The 22667-nt window shown below is 38.4% G+C and overlaps 2 protein-coding genes across 6 annotated transcripts in view; one reads left to right on the top strand and one right to left on the bottom strand.

Moving 5' to 3' along the window:
* RALGPS2 (Ral GEF with PH domain and SH3 binding motif 2) overlaps positions 1-22667 on the bottom strand; it is a 113971-nt gene that overhangs the window by 37445 nt on the left and 53859 nt on the right. The window lies entirely within an intron of this gene.
* ANGPTL1 (angiopoietin like 1) lies at positions 598-18601 on the top strand. Its single transcript, XM_059478507.1, has 5 exons — positions 598-906; positions 7396-8251; positions 14223-14416; positions 15899-16169; positions 17133-18601. The coding sequence occupies exons 2-5, from the start codon at positions 7426-7428 to the stop codon at positions 17318-17320; spliced, it is 1479 nt and encodes a 492-aa protein (XP_059334490.1). The 5' UTR covers positions 598-906; positions 7396-7425; the 3' UTR covers positions 17321-18601.

Below are 22667 nucleotides of genomic sequence, written 5' to 3' on the forward strand. Positions count from 1 at the left end.
CAAATATTCTGATACCTACCCAAAACCATCACACACAGAGTTTTAACGTTTTCCACATGTATTGGAGAATTCATGCCTTTAACAACTGGAACTGTTTCTTATTAAGTGAACGTCAAGAATTGAATGCGACATTCTGTTGAACATTCTTCTAGACTACAAATGCTTCATTTTTCCTGTTGTATCCAGCCAGGCTGCCCCTTTTATTCCCAGCAACACAAATCGAGTTTTATCAGCCTGAAAGAATCTTTCTTCTAAATGAAGCCCAGTACTGTAATAACTTGAAAGGCATCTTTAGGCAGCATAGTAAAAATGTTTGATTTGTAATTGCCTGCTGAACTCTTGCACAGTCCGTTGCCATATGGTACCTCCCTTCTACTGGCAAACAATCTTTCCTTGTTCCTAACTTCTCAGCCTCCCTACCCCCTCCTTTTCTGGAGGGTATGGATAGGAAATCCGAAGGAGGAGTTTCTTCTGCTCTCCGAGTGCTCGCGGTGACATCATAGGTGGGCTGAACGGCTGAGCCGAGCGTGTGTTTGTTTAAAAAAACACTGTCCAAAAGTGATGTATATGGAATCTGGGTCAGCTGTGGCTGGTTAGAGCACTTCTGCATGTGAGAATTAAACACTGCAGTTTCAAAAAACATCTCTCTCTCTCTTCTGGAATAACGCATATTGGAGCATTACTTTTTTTCTTTTTTTTAAACTGATTAGTTAGCTTGGTTATCGTATGGAGAAACCCAATTCCTCAATACAGCTTGGATCTAACAGAGAAAGACAAAAGCAGTTTTCAGCTCCAGCTGCAGATTAACACTCCACACCATCGCGTAATATAGGAAGCAAAAGCAATTTGGCCTCTGGATTTTCCATCTGCCACAGAAGCAAACCAGCTGGAAGACTTTATTTCTTGGTAAGTTTTAAAGTTATTCTTACTTACAAATTTAATTTTGAGCTATTTCTGAATGCTACATGCATCTCCCTCAACATACAATTGTGAAGAAACAAATCCCTCTCAGCCTGAGAAACATTTGACAACTAACATTAAGACTCATTTTTGTGGCATTTGGTAGACTTTGGAAAGAATTAAAAAAGGCACTGCATAAGAGCACAGACTAACTTGTTCCAGTTGTAGGGATGAACAAGTTTCAGTTGTTTAGCTGCATTGTTATCTACAGTTACAGAAAATTAGCACTACCAGATTCTTTGCTAAGCATGTAATTTGGGTACTGTGAACATACTCATGTGGAATTCTGATCCTACCAGAAGGCAAAAGCCAAAAATCCTACCGATTTCAGGGCAGCTGGATTTCACCCAACACCAGAGCATAGACCCAGCATTACTAGAACTAGAAAATGGATACCTCAATAAAACCACTGTGAAAAGTCCCAAGCAAATCAATGCACATCTGTAAGTAGCAATCATTGTATATCGTTTCAAGCATGCTTTTATTTATGGTACTACTGAGGAGCTGAAGTTGCCTGAGTCCTAGAGCCAACCAAGAAACCAGAGTCATACAGTGATTCTGAACATAATCGAGGTTGTAGCACAATCAATTGTGCAGCTGAAAATCCAAAGACATTGCTGCAACAGGCACCAATACCTTCCTTATTTGTACCTCGATTGAACTGCAGTTTGTTTCTAAATAAAGATCCATTTCATAAACATGAAATGCAGTGTACAAAGTCACAATACATTAAGTGGAAAATTGAGGGATTTGTTACAGTTCACTAGTGGAAGAAAGGGAGAAGAATGCTGCTGCTAATCGATGATTAAAACAAGAAAGTTGCTTACAAACAGAAGACAAAAATACAGATGAAAACCAAAAAATACTTGCTTATACACAGGAAAAGCGTAGAAAACTTTCTTCATGCTGACTTGGAAAATAAAATACAGTAAATAATCCAGAACAATGCAAATGAACTTCAGTGATGTATTTGCATTTACAAACTCAGAGCTGCCTGACACGGTAAGAGAGAATGAAGGGGCTGATGCTAAAAGGAGAGACCAAGTGTTACAGAAGACAAACTTAATTAAGATTTAGTAGCTACCAGAGGAAAAAAGTCTGAAGCAGCCTTGATAAACAAGAAAGATGGATCCTTTCCAAATTCTTGAGCCCTTTTCCTTACTATTCTTTTGTGCTGATTTACATAAGGAGGAGAAAATAATCTAAACAACAACACAATCCCCCTTTGAAGCACATAATGTGCTTTGGACACCAGGCTCCATTCATTCATCATCAGCCAAGGGCTTGATTTACACTGCTTAGAACAATTCCTAAACCTTCCACAAACGAAAACAGCTGAGTCAATAATTTTAAAGTAATAAACTGGCTGTATACAAGGTTTTAACTCTCCCTCCTTTGCTGCCTTCCAACTTTAGAGTTGAAATTTTGAAATGTTTGTTTTAAAACAAATAATGCAATACTAATATTATGCTGCTGCCAAAAGAATGATCTGAAGTACAGTGAAAAAAATATGCTATTTGAAGTTTTAAAGGAACTTACTAAAAAGAATGGAAATTCTGAACATTTAAACTTTAGCAGTTACTACATGGCTCTGCTGAGTTTTAGTTACTGTTTTATTGGGCTTTGTTTTGTGTAATGTGCCCTATTGGTTTGGTCCTTAAAATTTATACACCAATGAATGAAGTACAATTTCCTACAGCAAGCATAACTGGATGCTTAATATCTTCAGTATCTGTTCTAAGCAGAACTCTAGAGCCTCAAAATCACACATTTCCAACAAAGTGCACCACTGCATTGTACCTGCCTGTTCAAACAATGCAAACACACACAGTGGCTGCCAACAAATGCAAAGGAACCCCCATGCTGAAAAAACTTCACCAAAAAATCTGGAAATGCCATGAAATTGTTCTGTGCTTTCAGGATATCTACTATGACAAGATTAACAAATCTCTTCTGCAGAGAATTTCTAAGAATTTATCATTTGTAAAAGAGGCACGTTTTCAATGACAACCTCAAAATCCCCTGAAGATTTTTAGATTGCCTTTCCTAAAAGGAATCAGATTGATGTCAATCTCTGAAGCAGAATTCTGTGACTCAATACATCACATATCTGATGAACAAAACCCAAGAACATATTATTTCTGGATCCCAGTCAATACAATTGAAAGTAATCCTGTTATTTCAGCAGAGGCAGAGGGAAAAGCACTTGTTTATATAGGGAGAAGTAACTTACTTAAATCCAGAGATATACTGAAATCCATGGGAACATTTCTCCTATAAGAGGAGGGGTTTTCCCACCTTAGTATTACTTCTAATGTCATGCACCCAGTTTTAAAAAAAAATCTACAAAAATCCTCACTTAGCCTGTGCAGACATAGGGGAACACAGCTTATTGATTTCAGCTGCTAAGGCAAAGCTCAGCAGAAAATGAAGTCTGTGTAACATCAATAACTGAGCTCCCTGATTAGCTGGTTTCATGGGCAGAGCATCTTTAGTCTCAGCATTGTAATTTACTTTCTTAAAGAACCCAGTCTGTTTCTCTTCCTGCTACACGTAAGAGGGCACTGCTGGCATTTATCACTTGACCAAATTCTCTTAATAAATATTTGGAATAAAGATAAGTACTGATACTGCACTTTCTACACAAAAGGAATCCTATATTCCCATTTATATACAAAAGGAATCCTATATTCCCATTTATCTGCAACTTTGTTATATTCACCCATATCACCCTACACTGCCCAGGGAGAACAAGCCTTTGTCAGCTCTGGAGAAATAGATTCCAATTTGTGTTGTGGGTTTCCAAATTTTACATCTTGCTGAACATGACTCACAGCAGTACAACAAAGAACAAATAGTTTGTTGTGCAGAAAGCTAAAAAATGCCAAATATATACCAGCTTCCCCACATCCTAATCCATGCAACTCTGTACTTGTGATTACAATATTTCTAGGGGGGGATAACAGTCTGTGTTACAGCAGTTAAAAATAGAAGCTGCTGGTTTGTTTTGCTCTTTTAAATTGGAATTTTGGACGTTTAAACACTTTTTAAAGTAATAAATCAAAAACTAATTTTGAAAGCGAGTTGGGGGTTTTTTGCACAGGGATCACTCTGGAAAAAGAAAGAAATCAGAAGAAATGTCATTAAACATAAAATAGTATTGAAGCCCTGTCTACAGCTCTGAGTGTTTCTGACAAGCTGATGAAGAAGCTTGTGTTGCTGTGAATAACTGCATATTTTCTTCTGCAGAAGCTATAAAACATCAGCAGGCCAGAACATACATAATGGAACTTCTACAGAAATCTGAGGCCCAAAACTGGGTGGCACAGAAACACAACAGAACCAGCTGAAATGAGAGTTTGTTCTAATCTAAAAACCATGACATTTAATAAAGAGTTAGATAATGTATTTCAGAGCAATGGTATCTGTAATTACAAGATATTTGCTGCATTTCCAAGGTCTGCACCAGCAGCTCCACTCAGCAGAGGTGACTCCAAACCTTCAGGGAGGGTTGGAGACTGGTTCTGCCTGAGCTGATCCCTCAGCTGTCCCCTAACATTCTGCCACTACCTAAACACCTAAACCTGGGAATCCAGCACAAAATGTGTCTGATCCAAAATCCCAAAAACTATTTCCCAACTCTAATTTTAATTTGTCATTTAGGTCTTACATATTAGGCTATCATTCTGGGATACTTTGGATAAACAGCTCCTATTTTTTTAAGCTGCTTGCCCAGAACATCAGGAAATTTCTGAAACAGTATTTTCATTTCCTTCTAAGCTGATTAAAACTCCAGGTAAATACCTTACTCAGAACCTATTATTGTATAACAAGTTGGGCATTAAGCTGCTCAAACTTGACAAGCAATATTTTAAAACACTTCATTTTTTCAACATCAGCATTTCCATGGAAGTATCTACATTCCTACCAGGTAGATTCTCAGAAGGAATTCATCCCTGCTTATCTGAATGTCTCAGTTTACTACAAGATATTTCTGAATTTCAAATTCTAGGGCATAATCTTATGCAGCTGCTGGATTTGGCTATGCTATATTAGACCCTTTAATTCATCTAATGGTCTGACAGCATATGTATAGACACAGGGCTTGAAACTTTAATACATAAGGGTAAAAGTTCAAAATGAACACATTTAATATTAAAAGAAATGCAGAAAGCAGACTGCAGCAGAATACATGGTTAGAATGTGGACTGTGTTGCAAAGTGATTTGTTTTGAAAGATTAATTTAAGTTCTGTGTATTTCAGGGGGAAAATGTGCTGTTGTGGGGAAAAATCCCCAGCCATTCATTATTTTAGTAACTGTAGGGTCTTAAAAATTCCCAAGAACTAAAATGTTATTCATTTTCTTGGACTATGAAGTACCTATTACACCCTGTGAAATGAAAACAGCAAAATACTGGAATTGTACTATGGCTTCATCCTCAAGCATATGCCACAAAGTCTCTTTCCCTCAATCTGCAAATAGTAAATGCAAAAGTATCAAAAATTAGTTAGGAGATGCAAAGAGGTTTTAAACTTCAGATAGTTAATTCAGCTCATCTTTGGCAAATTAGAAACCACACACAGACCAGTTTCCCATGTGCTTCCCATGACGCATGTGAGCATTTAACCTAATGAACTACCAAATCTGAGCACTGTCCAAGTGATTAATATTTTAAATGCCTGAAATTACCGAAGAAAAACACACAACCAGCTCTGGAGAAAAGTGATATTTTTTCCTAACTTGTTTTTCTTTAAACAGAAGTTACAGTTTCAGCAGAGAAATATTAACAAAATTATTAAGTTTTGGTTTTGATAGCAGACACAAAAATACCTATTACTGCAAATTAAGTATTTTAAAATAAACTCCTCAAACTTATGGTGCTCCCTCCATTTATGCAGGGTAAGAAAGGATTTTTAGTACATGTTAAATGTATTTTCTTCCCTTTACAGAAGCAGGACTTGCAATACGACGACCAGACAAACAAAAAGTTACCAAAAATTTAAGCAGAATTTCTAGCTCTAACTCCTGATTGCATGTACATCATGGTTTAAAGCTTGTAACCACAGCTCCTAGTGAAGCCAAAAAATAAAAAAATAAAGGCTTGACAGGTTTCCTGAGGCTGAGCAGACACCATTTATTACAAGAATATTAAAGCCAGTAACAGAACTGGGAAAAGGGACCCAACCCAAAAGTCACCTTCTCATTTGTAATGTGAACGTAAAGGAAGCAGCAGAGCTCTGCTCTCCTTTGGGATCACTGTGCCAGGAATGCCAAATGCACTTCAATTTGGACCCAGCAGGAACAGAAAGATGATTAACTTTGCCTGCTCTTACTGTATTACTCTTTGTAATTACCCAAAGGCCACTGTAGAAAGGCTATCCAAAGGCTGGCAAAAGGAGGCTGGAAAGGAAAGCCAGATCAACAGCTGAGATAAGAAGAGTGATCTGCTTCACAAAGCAAACAAATCATAAAAAATGAAGGTTTTTTTGTTTATTTAAGTGCTATCTTTGTTTATAATCTCAAATATTTTAAGCTAAAAAACAGGTCTCACAAAACATTCCCAGATTTTTCTCACTGCACTTTAACTCTTCAGAGTTAAAAGAAACTCCTAGTTTTCTTTAAAAGAGGAATGAAACACTTCAGTATGGTTTTTATAATGACAACATACCTGATACTTCAGCATTATTGGATAAAGATGTTCTCAAAGATACAAAAATAGAGCGACAACAATTCTAAATGTTCATCTCAAGGCAACTAAACAGGGACCCATATGAAGCGCAAACAGTGCTCTAAGCTTTCCTTACAAATTCAAAGTCACTTGAGTAAGTAATTTTTGATGTTTGCAACAATATCTAATCTCCTCCCTAACACTCATGTCCAAAAATAGTCTTAAAGATGCCTTTTTCAAGCCTACTAAATCTCTGTATATATAAACTTGAAAAATAGGTGTATATATGAATGAGTATGTATATAGTAATTTAATAAATTATACATATCTATCTATATACAAAGCTAAAGGAGGAGCAGAAAAGCTTATATAATCAAAATCCCAACATTTATATAAATAATTTCATCTCCCTCCTTCCCTTCCAGGAAGGTATTTTGCAAGCACTCCGTGCTCCATAACCTTGTGCAGGTAATTGCAGTGGGCACAAATCTGAGCAATCTGATAACGGAATGTAACACAAGATCTAAGCACAACAATGTTTCTGAAAAGTTACCCATTGCAACAACTCCTTTACTAAATCCTGTATCTAAGTTAAGGTGTTTCCTGCTCAAAACAGCCAGCCAATTAATGGAATCTAACTCCAAGGAAGAGATGCCAAAGGCATGGCTACATACATGCAAGCAAGGCAAACCCATCAGTTTAGGCAGTTTGAAAGTCCAGGAGCTTTAGTAACACCTCTGGTTTAATGACTTTATCTGTTCAACAGGCTCCTGGCAGTGGTCACACCTGCTTTACAATGAAGATACTGAAGTGGACTCTGGGTGTCCTGCTGTTCCTGCTGCTGTCTATTGGGCGCTGTACGGAGCAATCCACGCCGAGCAAGACGCCCCAGCAGAGGCAGCCTCGCTCAGCAGACAGGCCAGAGGAAGGGAAGAAATGTGGTTACACCTTCCTGGTCCCAGAACAAAAAATCACGGGGCCAATCTGCGTGAACACGAACGACCCGGGCACTGGGAACAGGAAAGATGAAGTTACCAGGATGGACATTGAGAACCTGAAGGATGTGCTGTCCAAGCAGAAGAGGGAGATCGACATTTTGCAGCTGGTGGTGGATGTGGATGGGAACATCGTGAACGAAGTGAAATTACTGAGGAAAGAAAGTCGGAACATGAACTCTCGTGTGACCCAACTGTACATGCAGCTCCTGCACGAGATAATTCGCAAGCGCGACAACTCGCTCGAGCTTTCCCAGCTGGAAAACAAAGTCCTTAATGTTACCACAGAAATGCTGAAGATGGCAACAAAATACAAGGAGCTGGAAGTAAAATACGCGGCGCTAACCGACCTGGTAAACAACCAGTCGGTGACAATCTCGCTGCTGGAGGAGCAGTGCCTGAGGATCTTCTCACGCCAGGACCCCCACGGGTCCCCGCCCCTGGTGCAGGTGGTGCCCCAGCACATCCCCAACAGCCAGCCCTACACTCCTGTCCTGCTGGGGGGCAACGAGATCCAGAGAGACCCGGGCTACCCCCGGGACAGAGACGTACGGCCACCGCCCGACCCCGCCACCGCTCCCACAAAGAGCCCCTTCAGAGTGCCCCCTCTGGCTCTGATCAACGAGGGTGAGTTACCTGTCACTATTTATCTAACCTGAGATCTCCCCGCTCCTGAGAGAAACTGTCCCAGCTGCTGAATCTTTGCTTCTTTTTTGCCGGGGTAGGGATTAAAAGCACAAGATGGTATTTCTTGTTTGGACTCAGATGTTTATTAGTTCTTATAGCCGCATTTCTCCTCACAGAGAAAAGCAAGGCACAACTTCCCAAGAATATTTTCTGGGATTCACATTCTCTGAACCTCAGAGAGAGAAAAAAAAAAATTCTTATCTCAATTGCTGCTCCTCTTATTCACAAGTGGAATGCACTGTGGAAGACTGTTTACCTGAAGGGAATTGGTAATTGGATTCTGATGACAGTGTTTTGATTAATTGACCAATTGAATCCATGTGTGTGTGTCAGGACTGTTGACTGACAGTCATGAGATTCTGGGCAGTTCAGTGCAGTTAATTTGAGTTGAGTGCTTGGCAGATTCAGTGTAATATAGTGTAATATAGTATAGAACAATACAGTAATAATAAAGTAATTAATTAGCCTTCTGATAATATCATCATCTCCCCCATTGTCAGGGTTGCCATGCTTTTACTACAAGTTCTTATCTATATTCTACTATGAAGTGTGAGTTCTACAGAACTTCACTCTAACAAGTGAAAAATAGAGTCATCTCTCTCTCTCTGTCCAAGGCTTTTTATAGATAAACTGTCCAATCAAGAAATGACACCTAAATTATTTTTACTTTTGACCCAATAACCAACCACCTGGGGCCTGCAATGTGGACTTTTTTATCCAATTACACAAAACCACTCAAACCCATGGAGAAGAAGGTGAAGAGGAAGGATCAGCCTCTGCCCTGAAACCTCCATCTTGCTTTATATTTGTTACTATATTCTAAAACCTTAAAATCTAGGTTTTCCACCGTGTGATATTACTTCTATTCAAACTCCACACCCACAATCCCAGTTCTATCATTCCTTTTTGGAAGCCTTCTCCACGGCCTCAGGTCAAATACAGTGTTCTCTTGGGGGTCAGTACCCTTCAGCACAGAAAGTCTAAAATCCTCAGTAACCAGGGTTTCAACACTCAACCATAAAAACAGAAGGAAGAATTTAAAATACTGGTATAGCTCACTCTTGCTCCTGATTTTCTCTCCCCCTTCTACCTCCCAGGGAAAGCTTTAGTTTACCAAATGGCCTAAACCTCCCTAACATTAACTTGAAATGGCCAATATTCAGGAATTTAATCTGAACAATACTCACCTTCAATTCACAATGTGTTGGGGTTTCTCTCTGCAGCTGGATTTGAGTTACGGAAATATGAAAATTCAGTATTAGCATAAACTTTCTAATATTTACCCATTCCTTTGATGATGCCTGCTAGCTACATGTTACAGTAGCTGGCAAGAGTGGATAAGAGGAACTAATTAATCATAAACAAATTAAATAATTTCAACTTGAAATTGTCCTTTATACTTACATTTGAAGAAAATTCTGTTAGAAGAATTTTCATCCTTCTATTCTGCCCTGCTTTAAAATGAACATCTAAATCCACCAACACAGTCCTGCAATGAGTCTCTAAGCGTTCAGCTGAAATATTCAAGAGTGGTAAGTTTAAAAGGATAATTGAACTGAGGCTGGATCCAATTAGAGACACTCAGCTTTGAAAATTTAAAATCTGTACCTACACTCTCAGTAACCTCTTGTCAGTGGGGGGTGGAAAGTTAAACTAAAACCATAAATATTATGAAAATACATTCAGGAGACTGTATCCCACCTTCACATGTTATACTCTTTAGGTCATTAGATAAATTCATGTATCACTAGGAATCAAAATTAGTGACAAAACAATTAACTACTTCTGAGCTGCCCTAAACCCTATCACGCTTCTCGCTTTATTGAGATTTTGACAGAATCACTATTTTTAAAGATTCAAGGATTCAGAAAAACAAGTTTTTCTCAGACTTCCCTTTGAGTGCTTGTTCTTGGCTTCTGCTAGCACAGCAAAAGGGTTTGGTGTGGGGTTTTGGGTTTAGGTGGCTGTTTTGTTTTTGTTTCTTTCAAATTGCCTTTAGTCACAGCTGAAGGTTGAACTTGGTTCTTAAGATGAAGCCAAACATTCATTTGTGACTGCTCTGCAGCATTACACCCAACCAGCTGCTGATGTAAAGAACAACTATTTTTATTCAAGGTCTGCAGAAAATTCAGGCATGAGCCCAAGCAAAATGCCAGATGTCATGTGAATTTCAGTGGCACATCATGACAGAAAGGAAACAGTTCATATCAAAGCAGTGGCTGATGTCTGGTCAGACAGCACAAGTATAACTCTAAAAAAAGCCATGAGTTCCTGCTTCCCAGCAAAGCCTCCCTTCCAGGTGCTGCTCTCAACACATCTTTTTCTCAATTCACGCCTGCTGCACGTACAAAAAGAGGCAACAGCACTAAGAGTTATCCTCTGAATTATCTACCTGGTGTTCACTGACGCCTCCACACCTAGAAGTTCAGAGTTTGAGTCTGTTTTTGGAAGAGAACACAAAGAAATTTTCGGATGCTATTGTAACATTATTCACCTTCCTTTAACACTGGATTCTTGAGTTAAAAGTTTAAGTGTTTCTTGCAATTCTTGCTTGGGAAAAGGAAGGCGGAGAATTGCTACAGCTGGTAGAGCATCAGTCATCACAACCAAAACTGGGACAATCCAACACAATGCCCAGTTACTATCTCTGGTTTTAAAAATTAAGGTAAACAGATTTCATGGTGCACAGAATCAAAACTATGTCATAGAAGAAACATCTTTATGGTTAAAAGATGCAGATTTTTTAGAATGTATAAAGATGTCAAAAAAGACCAATGGAAACCAGACAGTTCCAATTAGAAACAGGCCTGTTAAAGAACTGATGTCAGAATAAATACCTGCACCTCCTCACAAATACTTGCATGCAGGAGATGGGTCAGAAAGGTCAATGTGCATCTGATTACTGTGAGTGGAGAGAAAAATGCAAAATATATGGGGAACAAAAGGATGAAGTTCTGTTTTCTGAGTATGGTGGTTATTTTGTACAAAAATTGCTGTAAAAACAGAGGAAGGTTAATGTACCTGTGAATTGTAGTTGTCACAATTACCTTATTTGGAATGATAACCAGTGATCCCCAGAATTAGTATCACTATTTTTGCAAAAAGTAGTTTCAAGTTAGTTAAGTACTTGAAAATTAGACACTGCCCCATATAATAATTTCTAATACCTCTTGGTTAACAACATACCTTATTTTTTTAAACATATGTCCAATTTTATTTTGGACTTTTCTTCTACTAATGCCCCCAACAACCCTCTCTATAAAGCTTACACAAGCACAAGTTCTGTATCATCACCTCAAGATAACATTTGGCATCTCAAAATGGGTTCCAGTCATCAAGTTATCAAGCTTTCAACTTAAAATATTTAATCTCTTTCCTTCTCTACTTCATTTAATTTAGCACAGAATATGATCTGCACTAAATCATTCATCTAAGCCAGAATTTGGAAGTGAAATATTTAGCAGATCATCTTCTCAGAGTATTTCTGACTTATCACTGCCTCGGTGACATACATACACAGACTGTTACAAAAGACTAGATGTGCATGAGATACTTAGTCCTTATATAAACTATAAAACCTGTAAGATTTTAAACAGAAATTCATGCTTTTTTCATCAATCAGATCTCCACCCACACCTGCACTGAGGAGAATCTCTCCCTTTCACAAACCTCAGTATTTCCTGAACAATATCAGTTCTTATAATGTGAACATTAAATAACCATACCTAACAAAGAATTTACTTCAGTAAAAAGATTCAAGGCTATACACCAAAAATTATGGGATATGTTGGATTTCCTTACATTCAGAGCAGAAGTCTCTTACCTCTACCACAACATTAATTTATGTTAATACATGCAGACAAAGCTGAGCATCAAAGCACATGAGCTGTATCCTGTGAACTTAAAGCCAGCTGAACTCCAGAAGTGATCCAGGTATTACATAAACAGACTGGTACAATTCTGTCTGACTTAAAAACTGCTTAAAATGACCCCAAACATCTGCTTGGGTCCCTCATGGAAAAAAAACAAATGCTCAAGTCCTCCTCCAACAACAATCATGTGGGATAACACCCAAATAACAGCAGATCTAACTAAGCCATTCTTAGTGTTCAATTAACACTACAAAATAGAAGGTTTATTTGTTTATATTTTTTCCTAAAGCAATAATTGCTTTACAAAAACACTCCTGGAACAAGATCCCTGCTCAGTTATAGAGCATCCAAATTTACTTCAGACAGATCAAGGAAAGGGAATGAGACCCTGCTTAGTCCAGGAAATTATCGATCCCCTGGACAAACTCTGGGAATTTAAATTGTGAACAAGAGGGAAAAAAAGCCCTTGTACACCAAAGCTACAGGATTTCTTTCCTGAGGTGCCACTGTTTGCCCTGGAAGAATGACAAAGCCATCCCAATCCTGACAGTGCACAACACTTACAGCAATGGCTCAGTGTCTGTGACACTCCTGTCACAGCCACAAGCTCTGAGTACTCCTCATTAGACACATGAGCTTCATGCACTCTAATTATGCTTTACAGATTTCTTGCTAATTACATACTTGTCCAACTGACAACTGCTACCTGAAAATCTTTTAAAAAATGCCATTTTCAGCTTGCTTTTGTCACACAAGCTTAATCTGTAGTGAAGTGCCTTTCCCTCAGCCTCTACTTTTGATTAAAGAATAACCTCAAGAAATTTTTTCTATGCTGTTTTGCACATGAGCCGTTTCTGTGACTGATGTCTTCTCTCTGAATTTTCAAGATCTGAGAAAACAAACCCTCTGGAAGGAGAGGAAAGCTGTACCTAGTTTATTTGCAGATGTGCTGAGTTTTCAAATACATTTAGGGCATCCACCATTAACTAGTCATCAGAACATACTTTGCTTTTCATTAGTAAATTACCAGTATCTATAAACTAACTGAAGTAATGACACACAAATAAATTTTTTTTCTAAAAAGCAGAAAATGAAAGCATTACCAAAAATTGAAAGGCAAACTAGGCAAGATTTTCAGAGACATGTAAGCTGCATCCTTCTCAGAGAATTACCAGATGGTCTTCTCTAAGTATTATTTGTAAAACCACCATTTACATGGACTAAAACAGAGCTTTCAAGCAGCACTCACAACAGCAACAGGAATTTTGTGCAACCACAGCCCTGAGAACAAATATGTGAGTCCTTTTAGCTGCCCAAAAATCCTTCTCCAGTGCTTGCTTATTTCCTTCATCAGTACCCATGTACACACATGACACCAGGATGACACAGGAAACTTAAGAAATATCCTATCCACAGGTAACAGCCTAATCCTCAAAGTGCTTAAGTACATAACAGCAGAAAATAATGCAGCATAAGAATTCTCTCTGACTAAATTCCATGTCTGTAGTCTCTCAGTAGATATTTCTTATAGCAGCTCTCAAACTATGTATATATTCAGAAACAGGTAGGGTTAGTTGGGTATCCTGGGTTTGTTTTGTTTTTTACTCCCACCAGTTTCAAACTGGTGTGCCAGAAAATGAAGGAAATTGATGTCTGCCTTTTGCACAAGAAAATAATTAATGAAAAATCATATTGTTTCTCAGTATCAAGAGCTGCTTGTATACTTTGTATAAAGTATACAAGTATACTTATATATATAAGTATAAACCTTTGCCACAGCAGACAAAAAAATCAGGTGCTGGTAACCAAAGTCCATTAATTATTTACCAAAATGAAATTTTTGTTCCAAAACACATGGAGAGATGATACTGACATGTTTATGTATATATACAATTAATCTCAGACAGTAACTTTTTGCACTGTTCTCCATAGTAGGTTTATACCTTAATTGAATTCCTGACTTTCCAGTACAAAATATTCCTGGACAATGGGCACTGCACAGCCAATCTTGAAGGCTTATAGTATTTCTTTTCCAAAAGGTCCATTCAAAGACTGCCAACAAGCCAGGGAAGCTGGGCATGCCAACAGTGGGATTTACATGATCAAACCCAAAAACAGCAACGAGCCAATGCAAGTGTGGTGTGAGAACAGCCTGGACCCTGGAGGATGGGCAGTTATCCAGAAGAGGACAGATGGATCTGTCAACTTCTTCAGGAACTGGGACAGTTACAAGGTAAATTCTAGAATGCAGAACATCAGTAGGCAAAGAAAGATAATTGAAAAGAGTGATCATCCCTCAGAGGCAAACACATTTCAGTGAGAATGTCCCATTTCCCTCCATGCACAGTTAACTTTGCATGAACCAACCTGGCTGAGACAGCCTGGGTTTGTAATGCACAACACAACTGGGAGACATGTTATTCTAGACAGTGGCTGGGAAGTCATTAATTACAAATTATAACCGAACACATGATTTTTACTAACACACTGAGAACTTCAGTGAGTATTTGTAAAGCTTCATTTGTCTCCCTTATGAATAAGCAAACTCAGCCAGTGAAGTTATTCATTTAAATGATTCATTCTCACACTAAGAGATTTGCTGGATTGAGGGCTCAACTTAAAAATAGTTCCAATAATGAATTAAAGGAAGTAATTTCCACCCATTAATTTAGGTTAGAAACTTAAAGATGTCAGGCTGGTGAAAGGAAACACATTGCTGTGTGTTGCTGTGATATTGTGCACTAGCAGGCACAATGTCTAGGATGACAAGAGGATGCTGCTCTGGAGGAATTACATGCTAAATGGGAAATCTGAAAATCATTTTGTTGGGGTAATAATAATAATAGTACTACTAATAATAATTACATCTAGGATACAAATTAACATGAGGATTTTTGCTTGCATTCTTGGAGTTTTGTGATTCAAATATTAATCCCTAAATCAATAATAACTACAACAATTATTCAATATTCAGTCAAACAAACAAATTATTATGCAAAGCCTTTACTTCTCAGAGCAGTCCATGGTTGGTTTTGGAGTTGTTAAATGTTCTAAAGTGTTTTAAGGTAGTTATGGAGTGCCTGATAAAGCAATCACCAACATCTGAACCTAATGCAACACCAAACATTAACAATACTGGTTTACTTGGGGAAAGCAGACAGCAGATAGGAAATATCACTTCACAGCTACTGTGCTGGTAGTGACTTGAAAGAAAATGTGTCTTTATATTAATTTCTAATAAATCCTATAAAGAACACAGAGGAATAGTGTGATTAAATTCACAGTAAGAAACAACACCAGTTGCAATACAGAAGCAACAAGAAGTTATTTGCCATGAATGCTGAGACTGTGCAATCATAAATACCTTTTTCAACCTGGAATTATAACCTAAAATTCCATTATTCACCCATTATTACAAATCCCCTTAGCTTTGTCAAGAAATATTGCTTCAGTTTCCCTATTCTCCCTCCCTTTACCTTAAGAAGAGGAGGACAGCAAGAACAGAGATGTTTTGCCACCATTAATGGTGCTGGCAGCATCTCGTGCAGCTTAGCAGTCCCAGTGCAGCAAAATAAAGCACTTGAATGCATGGGTTGAAGTCGTTCAGAGGCTCTCAGGACCCAAGTTCCCCTGGTTTATCACACTCCTGCTGATGAGTGTTTTAACAAGCACGGATAACTAAGCTAACAGCACCTTCCCATCTTCTTTTTCACAGAAAGGATTTGGGAACATTGATGGAGAGTACTGGCTGGGCCTGGAAAACATCTACATGCTCACCAATCAGGATAATTACAGACTCTTGATTGAGCTGGAGGACTGGAGCAACAAGAAGGTGTACGCAGAGTACAGCAGCTTCCGCCTGGAGCCCGAGAGCGAATTCTACCGCCTGCGCCTGGGCACCTACCAGGGCAACGCTGGGGACTCCATGATATGGCACAATGGGAAGCAATTCACAACCCTGGACAGGGACAGGGACATGTATTCAGGTAAGCAAAGTGGTGTGCCTGAGAAAAGTGAGTTAAGTGTGTTCCACCAGTGACACTGCCTCAAAAAATACAGCACAGGACAAAAACAGTGTGTAAATTCTGGTAAAATAACCCTATTGGGAGAGGCTTCGAATCAATGATGATAAAAACCACATTGGGAAGGCCCCCTTCAAGCCCCTATACCTGTCAGAAATTCAAAATCTATCACCCTCACTGACAACACTCTGCAGCAATTTTCTGTTTAGCTCATCACTTGCACGTGACTGCAATCAGAGTATCTGTCCAGGTGATGTCTGAGTAGTGCTGCTGCCACAGAATCACCAGGAACTAAAGCCTCTGAAGAGCATGAAAGGAACTGCAAGTGTGCAGAGGTTAATACTTTAGAAAGGGGCCCATCATTTGGTTTTTGCACTCCTTAAAGCTCCCTTTCTCTCATTTCCGCCAGTTTTTCCCTTGCAGTAACAGGAAGCCTGGGGAGTGCAATACTTCAACTGCCTTTCCTCAGCTGTCAATAACCATAAAGCTGGACAAATCCTGCAAACTCTTAGACAAGCCTGTAACAGTAAAAACACAAGTTACAAGCAGCTCTTTGTGGAACCCTGGCCCTGTGTGCTGCTTCGGGCTGTATCAACTCACGTTGCTTCCGCTGGAGTATTTCTAAACAGCGCATAACCCAAGTTCCTTGGGTGTTAGCTCATGGACAAGCACTGCTGGCAGGCTGAGAGGAGTCTCTCCTTCATTTTCAGCTGTCACATTAAAGACCATGTCAATAACTCCCCCTCCAGCAATGGCTGCTGTTACACCAGAATTTACAGTTTAGCAAGAACAGCAAGCTGCGACCACAACAGGCTATGAAGCACTTCCAAGCTGCCTCTGTGAATAAGCCACAATATGAAAACATTTAGCAACCCTCCCTTTGTGCTGCTTAAAGCTGAAGCTCACCCATGTCCTTCTGTTCCACAGGAAACTGTGCCCACTTCCACAAGGGCGGCTGGTGGTACAACGCCTGTGCCCACTCCAACCTCAACGGGGTCTGGTACCGAGGGGGCCACTACAGGAGCAAGTACCAGGATGGAATCTTTTGGGCTGAGTACCGGGGAGGCTCCTACTCCTTGAAAGCAGTTCAGATGATGATCAGACCTATAGACTGAGGAGGAAAATCCCACAGTGCTCCCATATAAAATTCTCAGTGTTTGAGCTCCAGAAAAAAATAAAATGTTACTTTTTAATCATTATTTTGCACAATCTGCCCCTGCCAAAAGCAGGTCTACAGTTTTCCTGTCTTCTTTCCCCTGTTATGTTCCCCTCTCCTTCATTAGGACCCTTCTCTACTGTGACAGTGTTTTTTTTAAACACACATTCACAAAAGCAGATATTTGTGCTTGCAAAGCATATTTATCTTTTTTTTGAAGATCAACATGCTTGATGTAAACAGTCAAAACTGGTAAAAAATTCCAGGTCTTTGACAAAATATAAGCTTTTCCAGTTCAAAAAGCTTATGCTTTTTCAGGTTAGCTCAACCCTTCAATGTAAATATGTGAAATGACATTGTCTTGCTTTAATGTGAAAATTGATTAGTTATTTAACAATTTATTTAAAAATGTTGGTATTACTTTCAATGGAAAATAGGACTTCACATTACAGTTTGATATTTACTCCAAGAACCTACATAAAAAATTTTAGCTTTGCCAGCAGAGAAAGATTTTTGCAACAAACAATTATTCCAAAAAGAAGAGGCAAATTTAACACAAAATACAAACTTCTTAGGGAATTCTCTACACTGCTAAGATCTGCAAGTTCTACCTTCTGTAAAAAAATTAGGCAAAATGTTCCTTGTGTATGAAAATCAATTGTATAAAATTAATGATAAACCTGAGACAACCAAATTACTTAGTACTTTTTTCACCTTCAAGCTTTCTAATTAAACTTTGAACTTTAATGGCAAAACTGAAAGTCCTGGTATTAAAATCATAACTTGACACTTCCCAGCTCCACTCAGGAGTGATGAGGGCTCACCAAGCATTCACACACAGTCATCCAGATAAGTCTCTGAATATCAGAAGTTTTCCTCCAACACAGTTTTCTGCTCCCACAGTAAAACAAAGCTTAGAAATCAGCTCTGAGTGTGTTCTCCCTGAGATCCCAAACTTGGGCTGCTCTTATGACACACACATTTCCCTTCCCTTACCCCTATACAACTTGTGATACTGTTAAACTAAATTTTAGCTTCTAGATATCAGATTTTCACTGGAATTAATATGTAATTTAAGAAATTAAATAGAAAATACTTTCCCAACATTTAACAAAAACTATACCACAAACTAACTCAAAACAAGATATTTCCAAAATCAGATACAACCAAACATTCGCATTAGGTACCAGAATCTTTCTTCCTGTTATATAAAATTATTTTATAACTGCACTTATAGCCACACAGGTTGCTTAATTTAATTTTATATTATGTAAAACTGAATATGCTGTTCTGAACTGTAAGCAATGTGTTTGTTTAGCAACCCATAGGTGCCTTCAGGATTGTAAGGAACTTCGTCCCTATTTAAATAAGAAACCATAATCCAGTATTATTATGTTAAATTAGTCATTATCAATTACCATGCAAAGCCTCAGATGTAATTCAGATGACAAAACCCAGCATTTTGCTTTCAGAACACACCCTCTGGAGCAGAGATAAAGCTTCATTGATTATGTATGGCTGCAAGGCTTGTAGTTAAATCTTTGGTCAGAGATCAAAGCCAACCAGTTCCACCAATATTTAATTGGGGTTGGCAGTGGTGGGGAACCAGTCCCAGTATATTCCATACCTAAATTCCAAGAATTTTAACTGACACAAATATTTATGATTACAATTCTGAAATTGTTCTTCATACAAGGAATATTTGTTTGTTACAAATATCATACAGATCTCATTGATTGAGTGTCTTGCAAAACATTTTTTAATTGCAAATGCTTAAAATTCTGACTCTCTATAGCCGTTCCTTTTTTCTCTATGGTAGCTGGATAGAAGAGCAGTTCAGGTAAACTTAAAAAAAAGAAAATGCCCTCCAAAACATTCCTTTAATGATCACTTCTGACAGCTTTTAGTTCATTCAACAGGCAGATTTCCTCTCCTTGGCAGAGAGTGTATTTTACCCCATGAATCTCTTGCCTGCTACAAAAACAGTGTTTGTTTATTCAGTGCACTCAGTGAAAGGTGTACTTTGCAGAAACCCCAAAGTAAAATTAGCTTGCACTCAGCCTTTTAATTAAATCTGATATATTAGACATCTAAAAAGTGAGCCTTCCCCAATTTAAAGGATGACATTAATTAAACATCATTACAAAATCCACCGAGAAACCTCAGACTGTACAAATGCTGTGCTCTGAAAGGAAAGAGTTAATTAAGCTGCCAATTTAAGATTATGAGGAAGGAAAGCATAGCATGTCTTCTTCAGGTTGGTTCATGCTCTGTACAATAATTCACTTCCAAGTGCTTGTAACTCTATCAGTTTGCAGCTTTTGGGCTGAGTTTTCTAAGCAGGGTGAATGACTTTAAAAGTTCAATGTTTTCTCTCACACCTTTTCTTTTGAAAGATTTTCAGAAGAGCCTGTAGCACCCCTCAGGCTTCTTGCCCTGGGCACTCAGAAGCAGCCTGTCTGGGAAGGATAAAGCTTTCACCATTCCACTTCCATCAGTCCAAATTTAACCAGGCAGACCTCAAGAAAGTTCAACTCACACAAAACCTGAAACATGGTTATCACATCTATTTCCAAAACCTATTGCAAACACTATCACTGAAGCAGATGAATATTCCTCAGATGAATACTTAAGAACCTGTTTTCAGCTTTTCTCTTTCTGGATATCACTTCTCAAAGACAGCTATAAGAAAAATATCTCACAAGGTAGTACTGCTTAGTTAAATAAAAACCTTACTTCTCAAGATATGGCTCAGTTGTTTCATTGTGCAATCTCAAATGGATCAGAACTCTGGAATGAGACTCCCTTGGAGAAGAGGGTTTTACTCTAAGGTGAAATATAACATTACATACACAGGTCCCGTTTGTTCTGGCTGCTTCAGCTGTCTGGGTGATGCAACACTGAAGACATATCCCACACTGTGTATCAAGGGCCTGCTGCTGAACATATTTATTGGTGTTGCACAGCTTTTCACACTCCCATTTAAGTAGGTGAGTGCACACTGATAATGTGCTGCTCTCACCTGCATTTCTAGCATTCTGGCATCACATCACAATCATTGCTGCAAGGAGCTGAGAAACATTTTTACTTCCTCCCCCCAGCTAAATGTGGAAGCACATCATTATCTTGTCCACAGAGGGTGAGCTGTGGAAATAAGACAATCTGTACTTCTGTGGCTCCACTCCTATTGGCAAAACCTACACCAAGAAAGCATTTCAACTTTTTCTTATAATGCCAAGATGGGCATAAAAAAAAATCTATACCCACATCTGGTATTTGGCTGCCTAAGGGTGAAACACTCATCCCTGAAATTGCAGCTGAAATTCCTTTATAAGCTCATTTTCCCTGTGACCTTCCAAACAGAGGTGTCCGTGACCAGTGTTTCTCTAGAGGGGATTTGCAATTGCAAATTTAATTTTATGGCAAGTCTGATGCCCTACACTCTTGCAAAGAGCATTTTGAAGGAGCCCCCACTCCTCCTTTTAGCATGAGAGGGAATGGTTTTCCTGAGGAATCCCTGCCCTGCACATGCCATGATCACCACTTCCATCTGCAGACTTCTGGGCAGGCTTTCCTACATGTTTTAAACCAGGAGCAGCACTATTCCCTTACAGAATCTTATAGCAAAAGTATTCCTTTTAGGAATTGTAAGCTGTAATTGATAAGCTTAAAACAGTAAGTTAAACAAGCAGTTTAAGTCACTTCTGTTCCAAATTACTCTTACATTAGTAAAAATGCCTTGGGAAGAAAATGGAAGAAATAACAAATCTACTCAGGCCTTAGCAGAGATTAAAGCTTTTATCAAATGAGAAAACTTGGACTCAGCTATCAATCCTCCAGAGTGGATCCAGATTTAGCATGACTGTGTTCAAGGCAACAGGTTTTTTTGCCACTTTTTTAAACTGCACAAAATGAATTTTAGAGGGAGTGCTCCAGTGGGAATTCACTACTCCTTTGGAGAATTAAAAAAGGCTTGAGGACATTCCTTATGTCCCTAATAAGAACTGGTATCACAGGAAACCAGGTCACAACACATGCTTTAACTACAGCAGGTCACAGTAAAGAGCATTTCTTTCTAAACAGAAAAGAATTATATATTTCACTTCAAACTATCAAGTCAAGCCCAAAGGTTGTTCTAATGCCAAAGTTACACAAGAAGCTGCAACTTATTGGTGAAAACATCTGTAACTGAATAAAACTTAAAAACTGTTCCCCCAATATAAAGCTTGGGATTTTTACAACCAGCAAGAAAATAATTTGATGCTGGCTTCATGTTTCAAAAATCATGGCATACAGGTCAAAAGCATCAGCATAAGAAGCTGATATCTCAGAACTATATATCAAGTCTCTATATTGTCCATGTACATAAAATGGGAAAGCTCCATGGTTCATCACATTACATAATGCTTGGTTTCCTTTTTGTGCCTTAGTGTTTGTGCCAAACAGTACAGGGCATTAAAATCTGTCCCCCACAGTGAAGTATTTTTTTCTGTTTCTGTAGCAAACATGTAAAATTCAACCAATTAATCCAGGAAAAGTGAACAGCCCAGCAGAGTAAAGGAAGTATCAAAATTCAGGAACAGAAATTGCAGTTTAATAGGCCTTAATGACCACAAGAGCTCATCTTTAATTCAGGTACAAGAGCAACTTATTATCTGCAAAAATACAAAGAATTGGATATAAAGTGCCTTAATTTTGTGTGATTACCAACAGCTCATGAAACAAAAGCTACATTAAAAACAGCACATTTTAATGCCTGTTAATTTAAGTAGCACTAAATCAGCTTGACAAACAAAACCAACACATATTAAATGCATTTATCTAGTTTTTAGATACACAGAATTATAATTTACTAATAATTATTCCAGAAGGCTGAGTCAGTTATACCAACCTAGTTTCTCTTCTCACATTGGTGTATATTAAATGCAGCAATATCTCCACATTTTACCACGTTCCAAACTCTAAGATCTATATTTATTTCTCTCAGAGGCTTGTGATTTATAGTTTCTCATAAATTAAAAGCCATCATTACTAGAACAGTCAAGTATTTAGTATTTAGGAGGGCTAGCAGGTATAACAATGAAGTATTTCTCCAGAAGTCATTGTATCTGTACAACACATGGCAAAATAGTTTCCTAGAAAACTGATACTGGATGTAAAACCTGCAGTGTTTGTGAGCTTTAAGAGGTATTTTTCTTTTTGAGGTTCTGTCCTGCCACATACAGAGTGCTCAGAATCACCTTGGGCTGTAGATTCTCCACTAAAGTACTCAGAGTTTCCTGAATGGTTAAAAAATGGTGTTTAGC

This window comes from Ammospiza nelsoni, chromosome 9 (genome assembly GCF_027579445.1).
Source record: "Ammospiza nelsoni isolate bAmmNel1 chromosome 9, bAmmNel1.pri, whole genome shotgun sequence".
Taxonomy (NCBI): Eukaryota; Metazoa; Chordata; class Aves; order Passeriformes; family Passerellidae; genus Ammospiza; species Ammospiza nelsoni.